Raw genomic sequence first — 10,158 nt, forward strand, 5'->3', positions numbered from 1 at the left:
ATTTTAAATGTACTTAAATGCCATGCTATTTCAAAGGCGTGTTGCATTTTCTTCTTGTTTTGTTATAAATGAATCTGGATTATTGTGTATTTGATGTAGGAGTACGGTTGGACAGAATGAACTGAAAATTACAAGTGATCGAGCAATAAATTCAGGATTGTTTTTTGAAGGTAAACCAAAGCCTTCAAAACAGTCACTTCAGTCTTACCAAGAAGCTTTGCAGCAGCAGGTATTCATTCATTTTTTTATTCATTCGTTTGTTCATTCATCTAATGTTAAACATCTTATGTGTTAGTACAGTGGTCTGTTAAAACTCAGAGTGTGGCAGAGGAGAACAAATTCCATTCATTTATAATTCAGTGTGATAAGGTTTGATGTAGGTAGACTGGAATGCATGGGATAGGGAGAATAATTGCCTGGGCTGTTAGGAGGGCTTCACATGGTTGATGATATTTGAGTTGCATGTTATACAGTGAATAAATGTGAAATTCCTGGTGTATTCAGTGAATGGAATTGATGTAGGAGAAGGGGCTGGAGTGTTAGATTGTGCTGGATTGTGAAGGATAGCTAATAAGGGGTTTTCAGTTTCATCTTGTTATCAATAGCCAAAGGGAGGACATTTTAAACCAAAGAGTGAAAGAAATAGTTGATATGAGTAGATGTGGCTTTTAGGAAGATATCTGGTTCTGATATGGATGGTTGGGAAAGAGATGTGGCAGAGAAACCTTTTAGTAAACTATTGAGGTAGTCCAGCCAGGAGGTAACAAGGCCCTGAACCAGGTGGGGAAGATGGAGAGGGCATCCAAGAGACAATTCTGGGGTTCCATTGATAGGGCTTAGATTTAGGGAGTGAGGAAAGAACAGAGGGCTTGAAGATGATTCTGTGTGTTGTAATCTGAGAGAGTAATGAGGCTGTGAACTGATGGTAGGGAAAAAAGAGGTAGAATGCTTAGGGAGGAGGATAATGTTCTGTTGTGGTTTGTAATGTTTGGAGAGAGTTTACTTAAGAGTAACTGTATCAGGGACTTCCCTGGTGGCACAGTGGTTAAGAATCCACCTGCCAATGCAGGACACACAGGTTCGAGCCCTGGTCCAGGAAGATCCCACATGCCGTGGAGCAGCTAAGCCCATGCATCACAACTACTGAGTTTGCACTCTACAGCCCGCGAGCCACAACTACTGAGCCTGCGTGCCACAACTCCTGAAGCCTGTGCACCTAGAGCCCGTGCTCTGCAGCAGGAGAAGCCACTGCAATGAGAAGCCCGTGCACCGCTACGAAGAGTAGCACCCGCTCATCGCAACTAGAGAAAGCCCATGCGCAGTAACAAAGACCTAACGCAGCCAAAAATAAAATAATAATAATAATAATAAATTAATAGCTTAAAAAAATAAAAGAGTAACTGTTTTAGATGTATGGGTTTTTTGAGGGGAATACTCATATCTCCTCCAGAGAGGACCCTGGAACTCTAGGTATATATTCACCTGAGGTACTTTTCTACAAAGTTTCACTTGGATTTCTTCTAAAGCTCAGCTTTTTTGTTCAGTTTTTTACGTTGGGCAACCTCCTTGGAAGGTGGATTTTTTTAAATTACAGAATTACCAACATTATTTATTTTTGTGTTAACGATTCTACAAACAAAAGACTGCATTTATCTGTCTGTTTTCAAATGAGCATATTAAAAACACCACCGACAAAACCAGATTTCCTAACTCTAGAATTTTATTTTATGTATGTGATAACTTCCTTGGCCTTTCTGGAGTAGTTGCTTAAATTTTCCATGCATATGGTTATGATTTTAAAAGTAGCTTTCCAAAATGTAGATCTTTATTCATTGCCTATTTATGCTTTTAGAGACCAACCCTGTGCTTATACTTGATGATGATAAGACTGTATTTGTTTTTTATGCTTTCAAATAGCCCAACACTCTCCAGAGAGCTTTGAACCTTCAACAGCTTTGAATTTGGGGAATGGAGTTTGCCCAGGGTAGAGTAGGTCTGGTGAGGTATAGGAAGTAGTTGGCCCAGATCTCATGAGGTGTGAGGAGTAGTTTGTTGCTGGCCAGATCCCATGAAAGGGTAGATGAAAAAAGGAAGTAGGGAGATTTTGTTGGTCCCCATGAAACTGGTGAGGTTAGGGAGGGAATGAAGCTGGGGGGTGGGAAGATGGAGTTGGTTTAGTCCAAAGTGGCACCAGTGGCTGGAAAGGACTCAAGTGACATGATGTGAGGGAGTAGCAGCTATATATTCCAATTATCAAAATGTTGTTAAATTGTTTTTATTTTATTTTTTTATAAATTTATTTTATTTTTGGCTGCATTGGGTCTTTGTTGCTGCATGTGGGCTTTCTCTAGTTGCGGCGAGCGGGGGCTACTCATCGTTGTGGTGCTTAGGCTTCTCATTGCGGTGGCTTCTCTTGCTGCGGAGTGTGGGCTCTAGGCACGCGGGCTTCAGTAGTTGTGGCATATGGGCTCAGTAGTTGTGGCTTGTGGGCTCTAGAGCACGGGCTCAGTAGTTGCAGTGCACCGGCTTAGTTGTTCCATGGCATGTGGGATCTTCCTGGACCAGGGCTCGACCCGTGTGCCCTGCATTGGCAGGCGGATTCTTAACCACTGCGCCATCAGGGAAGGCCCTTAAATTGTTTTTAAATATATTTGTGATGTTAAATTTTATAGTGAAGTATACTGAAAAAAAATCCAGTTTTTTCTCTAATAAGAAAAATAAAATCTGATATTAAAACTTTTTGTATCAGAATACTTGTCAGCACTTATTACGAATGTTTCTTAATGTTGTTAAGATTCGAGAAAGAGAAGAAAGAAGAAAGAAAGAACGAGAAGAAAAAGAAGAATATGAAGCTAAATTAGAAGCTGAAATGAGAAGTTATAACCCCTGGGGGAAAGGTGGAGGTGGTGCTCCTCTGAGAGATGCAAAAGGAAATCTGATAAGTATGTTATTTCCATTGATTTGTTGTTTTTAAGAGAAACTAAGTTTAACTTTTTAAAAGAATGGGGAGTAGAAAAAAGTGGGAATCATAGTCTGTAAGGCAAGGTCTCTTTTTTTTTTTTTCCATTGCGGACGCGCAGGCCCAGCGGCCATGGCCCACGGGCCCAGCCGCTCCGCGGCATGTGGGATCTTCCCAGACCGGGGCACGAACCCGTGTCCCCTGCATCGGCAGGCGGACTCTCAACCACTGCGCCACCAGGGAAGCCCAGGCAAGGTCTCTTTTTGTACAGCTTAATGCAAAAGAGGTATTTTGATAGTAAGCATAATAACAGGTTAAAAAGCCTTTTTTCTTCAGATTACTATTCATTTATTTTTATTACAAAATTTTCACCCTCCAGTGATAGTAACTCAGTTGCAGAGAAAAGGTCATGTTAGTTGGCAAGTTTTTACCCAAACGAGTAGTTAGAATTTTTAAAAGTTTTCTAGTAAAAACAATAAAACCCTTATATTGCAATTTGTTTTTAAACTAGTAAGACGTCTTAAAAATAAGTGATCTGGTGTAGTGGGGGGATGTTATATTTAATTCATATATGCCATGTACTTGCACAATGCAGGGACTCCTTTGACAAAGATCTGGCCTCAGAAAGTTTTGGCAGGTTGCAGAATTATATTGATTTATCTTTCAATTATGTACTCTTAAAAATGTTCCATCTAGAAATCACACAACAAGCACTTTGAAAAGACGCTTTATATAACTTGTTATATATATTGTAATGGTCTCTGATTAGCTTTTAGCTTAGAATAAAAGCAGAGAAAGATAATGGGTTTTTTAAAATTGTTTAATTGGAAATGAGAAATGAATAATTAGAAACCCATTAAAATGGTAAAAATGTAAATTTCACATTCTTTGGGTTTATGCTTTGTTGTAGGGATAGCTGAGTGATGCAATCAGATTTTGAGGGGTACTGATTTATTAGAGTTCTTAAGTATTATGCCTTTGATTCTTTGTTAAAGATGACGTTTTAAAAAGATATATTTGAGGCCCACTTAAATTAATGAGATAATTCTTTTATTTTCCAAAGGATTTATTCCTTTCCTTTCTTCACCTCATAAATACTTTCCTCACAGTTTTGAAGACTAGAAACTCTTACTCTGTTTATAGATGAGATGATCTTAGGTGATGCATAGATAAGCCTAGAAGTTAAGTGTTTATTTGAATATATATTAGAAAAACACTGGTTTTCCATTAATGGATAGTACTATAACATTTCCTTTGAAAGTAAAGGCATTTAACGAAAAGTGCTCTAACGAAGAACTCCCGTTTCTCAGAGGCTTAATGCTTAAGGCAGGGTAAATTTGCTTCTCACTTAAGTCACATTCTGATGCTGTTTGGGTGGTTCTCCTCCAAGAGGTGACTTGGGAATGTGGGCTCCTTCCATTGTGCCATTCCACCATTTTGGAGTCCTTTATTTCTAGCTGCACAGATGTGGTCCAGAGGGTGGGAGAACAAGTTGAGAATTTTGTTGGGGCCTGGCCTGAAAGTGGAGGAATATCACTTTTGTCTTTGTTCCATTGTTCAGACCTAGTTATAAGGTTCTAAAGTAACTGCTTGGGAGGCTGGGAAATTTTGGTTTCTTTATACCCAGGAGGAGGACATGAAATTGATAAGCATCTACCCAGTCTTTGCTATTAAATTTAAATTGTAAATTGATAGAAACATAACAGTTACCACGAAGGAAGTGCTTATTTATGTAACAGAAACTTTGGGAAACACTGGAATAATTTCCTAGAAGTTTCCAGCTTGCTCTAAGATTATATGCAGTTCAGACAATACAATTACAGTGTTTTGTGTATGTTTAATTGGTGGAAGTGAGTAGGATAAGTGTTTGTTATTGAATTACAAAATACTGTTTTAGAATTGCTTGACCTGACAGGAATGGAGCAAACCTTTCTGAGATTTTTACTTTTAGTGGTAATGTTTAGTTTGCTTATTTAATGCTACAGTCATGCCATGAAATAAAAAAGGTGTGCTGTTTATCAAATGCAGTGGAACTTTTTTTAATGGTATTTTCAAAGCAAGTAAACTCATCACTTAAAGAATATCAGCTTGTTTTGTATGTGGCTGTTATATTTTAGAGAGAGAGGGAACATAATTTTTCTATTTAAAATATGTAGTAAAGGGCTTCCCTGGTGGCACAGTGGTTGAGAGTCTGCCTGCCAACGCAGGGGACACAGGTTCGTGCCCCGGTCCGGGAAGATCCCACATGCCACGGAGTGGCTGGGCCCGTGGGCCATGGCCACTGAGCCTGTGCGTCTGGAGCCTGTGCTCCGCAGTGGGAGAGGCCACAGCAGTGAGAGGCCCGCGTACCGCAAAAAAAAAAAAAAAATGTAGTAAAGTTCAGTGTTTTGCTTTATTTCATGAGATGGCCAAGACCATATAACAGGGGTTATGTTGGGTAACTTTAATTCAGCTGCTGGCTTTTCTAATTACGCCTGTTTCATCTTTGATCTTTTATTACAAACAAATTAAAGAAATTGAATGTTCACCATTGCTCTCTAAGAAAGCTCTCTTTATAAGGTAGTTATTAATAAAATATCAAAATCTGTTACTCATACAGTTTTAACATAGCATCAACCCTTTTAGAGTAAATACCTCTCGTTTTCATTACTTGTACTGCACTTAAAATCTGTTGCTCAAAATGACAAAACTGTAGCAATGGAGAACAAATCACTGGTTACCAAAGATGATAGCTGAGGAGAGGGAGTAACTATGATGGAGTTTTTGGGGGTGATGGAACTCTTCTGTATCCTGATTATGGTGATGTTACTTGACTCTATTGTGTATTAAAAATTTAAAAAACCTGTACACCAAGAAAAAAAAAGTAAAAAAAAAATTAAAAAATACTTAACCAATTTGAAAGATAGCAGAAATGTCTCATAGTTCTAATTGATTAATAACAAGATTGCTTCACATATATTTGGTTAAATATTTGTATTTCTTTTATGTATTATATTTGCCCCAGTTAGATTTATGTTTGTTTTTATGCTGTTTATTGAGACACAATTTGCATACAATAAAATTTGCCCTTTTTTTTTTTTTTTTCTTTTTGCGGTATGCGGGCCTCTCACTGCTGTGGCCTCTCCGGCTGCGGAGCACAGGCTCCGGACGCGCAGGCTCAGCGGCCATGGCTCACTGGCCCAGCCACTCCGTGGCACGCGGGATCCTCCCAGACCGGGGCACGAACCTGTGTCCCCTGCATTGGCAGGCAGACTCTCAACCACTGCGCCACCAGGGAAGCCCAAAATTCACCCTTTTAAAGTGTTCTGTTCATTGAATTTTGACAACTGATTCTGGTAACCACTGCCATAATCAAGATATTGAACATTTCTAACTTATCCAGCCCGATACTCTTGTCAGTCTCTGATCTGCACTCTGGCACAATAGTATTGCCTTTTGTGTCTTTTTTTTATGTCTTTGTCATACAAAAACTTAGTATGATGTTTTTGAGATTTATCCATGTTGTTATATATGTCAGTAGTGTATTCCTTTTTATTACTGTATAGTATTCTGTTGTGGGGAAGCACCACAGTTGTTTATCCATTTACCAGTTGATGGACTTTTGGATTCTTTATAGTTTGAGGCTATTATGAATAAAGCTGTTATAAACATTCACTTACAGGTCTTTGTGTGGACATAAGTTTTCAGTTTTTTTGGGTAAATGCCTAGGAATGGAATTGCTGGGACATAGAATAAGTGTATGTTTACCTGTGTAAGAAGCTCCCAGACCTTTTCCCAAAGTGGTTGTGCCATTTTGCATTCCCACCAGCAGAGCATGAGATTTCCCGTTGCTGTGAACTCTCATCAGCGCTTGAGATTGTCTTAGAAATTTGTCATTCTATTAAGTGTGTAGTGACATCTCATTGTAACTTTTTGTTTTGAAATAATTTGACTTATAGAAGAGTTGCAAAGATAGTATAGAGAGTACCTTTTACCTAGGTTTCCTTAATGTTAACACCTTATGTAATCTTGGCACAGTGATCAAAACTGGAAATTAAAATCGTTACAATACTATTAATTAAATGATAGACTTTATTTGGATTTCACCAGTTTTTCCCCTAAATCCTTATTCTGTTCCAGGCTCTAGTCCAGGATCCCATGTTGCATTTAGTTGTCATGTGTCTTTAGTCTCCTCCAGTCTGACAGTTCCTCTTTCTGTGTCTTTTTTGTTTTTATATATATATAATAGCTTTATTGAGATCTAATTCCCATAACACACAATTTACCCATTTAAAATATACAATTCAGTAGTTTTTAGTATATTCATAGGGTTGTGCTAAAATCACACAGTCAACTTTAAAACAATTTCCCCTTTGAATTGCTTTGGTACTTTTGTTGAAAATCAGTTGGCCATAAAATTATTTCTAGACTCTCAGTTATGTCTCATTGATGTAGATGTCTATCCATATGCCCTATTACTCTCTTCATTATTGTAGCTATGTAGTAAGCTTTGAAATGGAGAGGTGTGAGTCTTTGAACTTTGTTCTTCTTTTTCAAGATTGTTTTGGCAACTTGACTTCCTTGGCATTTTCATATAAATTTTACTCAGTTTGTCAACCTTAACAAAAAAAAAAGCAAGGTGGGATTTTTCATTGACTTTGTAAGTCAGTTTTGGGAAAGCCAACATCTTAATTTAACAATATTAGTCTTTTGATCCATAAATGTGGAATATTTATCCACTAATTAGTCTTAGTTAACTTCTCTTAGCAATATTTTGTAGTTCTATTTTGTAAACCTATTTTGTTAATTGTATACGTAAGTATTTAATGTGTTTTGTTACTGTTTTAAAAGATACATTTAAAAATTTCAATATCCATTTGCTCATTGCTAGTTTGTTGAAATATAGTTGATTTTTGTGTATTGTTCTTGCTTAACTCATTTGTTTCAGTAGTTTTTTTTTTTTTTTGGTAGATTCTTCAGGTTTTTTTTGTTTGTTTGTTTATGTAGACAGTCATGTTATCTATAGACAGAGTTTTATTTCTTCCTTTCCAATCTGAATGCCTTTTACTTATTTTACTTGTCTTTTCCCTGGTTAGGAACTCTAGTACAATGTTTAGAAATCATGACACCAAATCGTGAAGTTTGGTGGTTTGAATCATTTGAGGAATTTATCCATTTCTTCTGAGTTTTTGAATTTTTTGGCATAAAGTTGTTCATAATATTTTATTATTCTTTTAAGCTCTGTGTGATCTATAGTGATGGCACCTGCTTCTCTTTTATTCCTGATATTTGTAACTTTTATATTCTTTCCTTTTTCTTAACCAGTTTGCCTAGAGATTATCTATTTGATTGATCTTTTCATAGAACCAGCTTTTGTTTTCATTGATTTTTCTCTGTTGTTCTTCTCTTCCTATTACATTGATTTTTGCTCTTTACTATTTTCTTTCTTTTGTTTGCTTTGTGCTTTTAATTTTCTCTTCTTTTTCTGATTTATTAGTGTGGAAGCTTAGATTATGGTTTGAGACCTTATTTCTTTCCTAATATATGCATTTTAAAATGCTACAAATTTCCCTCTGAGTACTGCTTTAACTGTATATCACAGATTTGATATATTATATTTTCATTTTCATTCAATTCAGTTTTCTAATTCTCCTTTTGATTTTTCTTTGACCCATTGATTATTTAGAAGTGAGTTTTAAAAATTTCCAAATATTTGGATTTGCAAATGAAGCAACTGAAAAGGATTAATCTCCAAAATATACAAGCAGCTCATGCAGCTCAATATCTAAAAAACAAACAACTCAATCTCAAAATGGGCAGAAGACCTAAATAACCATTTCTCCAAAGAAGATATACAGATTGCCAACAAACACATGAAAAGATGCTCAACATCACTAATCATTAGAGAAGTGCAAATCAAAACTATAATGAGGTATCACCTCACACTGGTCAGAATGGCCATCATCAAAAAATCTACAAACAATAAATGCGGGAGAGAGTTGGAGAAAAGGGACCCCTCTTGCACTGTTGATGGGAATGTAAATTGATACAGCCACTATGGAGAACAGTATCGAGGTTCCTTACAAAACTAAAAATAGGGCTTCCCTGGTGGCACAGTGGTTGAGAGTCCACCTGCCGATGCAGGGGATGCGGGTTCGTGCCCCAGTCTGGGAGGATCCCGCATGCTGCAGAGCGGCTGGGCCCATGAGCCGTGGCTGCTGGGCCTGTGCGTCCGGAGCCTGTGCTCTGCGGTGGGAGAGGCCACGGTGGTGAGAGACCCGCGTACTGCAAAAAAAAAAAAAAAAAAAAAGAAACTAAACTAAAAATAGAACTACCATATGGCCCAGAAATCCCATTCCTGGGCATATACCCTGAGAAAACCATAATTCAAAAAGAGTTATGTACCACAATGTTCCTTGCAGCACTATTTACAATAGCCAGGAAATGGAAACAACCTAAGTGTCCATCGACAGATGAATGGATAAAGAAGATGTGGCACATATATACAATGGAATATTACTCAGCCATAAAAAGAAACAAAATTGAGTTATTTGTAGTGAGGTGGATGGACCTAGAGTCTGTCATACAGAGTGAAGTAAGTCAGAAAGAGAAAAACAAATACTATATGCTAACACATATATATGGAATCTTAAAAACAAAAACAAAAACAAAAACTGGTTCTGATGAACCTAGGGGCAGGACAGGAATAAAGACCTAGACATAGAGAGTAGACATGAGGACATGGGGAGTGGGAAGGGTAAGCTGGGACGATGTGAGAGAGTAACATTGACATATATACACTACCAAATGTAAAATGGATAGCTGGTGGGAAGCAGCTGCATGGCCCAGGGAGATCAGCTTGGTGCTTTGCGACCACCTAGTTGGGTGGGATAAGGAGGGTGGGAGGGAGATGCAAGAGGGAGGGGATATGGGGATATACATATGCATGTAGCTGATTCACTTCGTTATACAGCAGAAACTAACATTGTAAAGCAACTATACTCCAATAAAGATGTTAAAAAAAAATTCCAAATATTTGGGCATATTTCCAGATAGCTTCCTGTTGTTCACTTCTAGCATATATTCTGTTCTGTTCAGAGAATATACTTTTTTGTTATTTCAGTGTTTTTAAGTTTATGAGATTTATTTTATGGACTACCAATTATATATATATATATATATATATATATATATATATTTAATTTTTTTTTTTTGGTGGT

The 10,158-nt window shown here is 37.3% G+C and overlaps 1 protein-coding gene across 1 annotated transcript in view; it reads left to right on the plus strand.

Annotated features, from left to right (window-relative positions):
• CSPP1 (centrosome and spindle pole associated protein 1) overlaps window positions 1-10,158 on the plus strand; it is a 110,339-nt gene that overhangs the window by 57,158 nt on the left and 43,023 nt on the right. The window contains exons 16-17 of the mRNA XM_007448498.1: window positions 100-229; window positions 2,795-2,942. Of these exons, the coding sequence (XP_007448560.1) occupies window positions 100-229; window positions 2,795-2,942 (278 nt within the window). The remainder of the gene's footprint in view (window positions 1-99; window positions 230-2,794; window positions 2,943-10,158) is intronic.

Source organism: Lipotes vexillifer, unplaced genomic scaffold, assembly GCF_000442215.2.
Source record: "Lipotes vexillifer unplaced genomic scaffold, Lipotes_vexillifer_v1.1 scaffold815, whole genome shotgun sequence".
Taxonomy (NCBI): domain Eukaryota; kingdom Metazoa; phylum Chordata; class Mammalia; order Artiodactyla; family Lipotidae; genus Lipotes; species Lipotes vexillifer.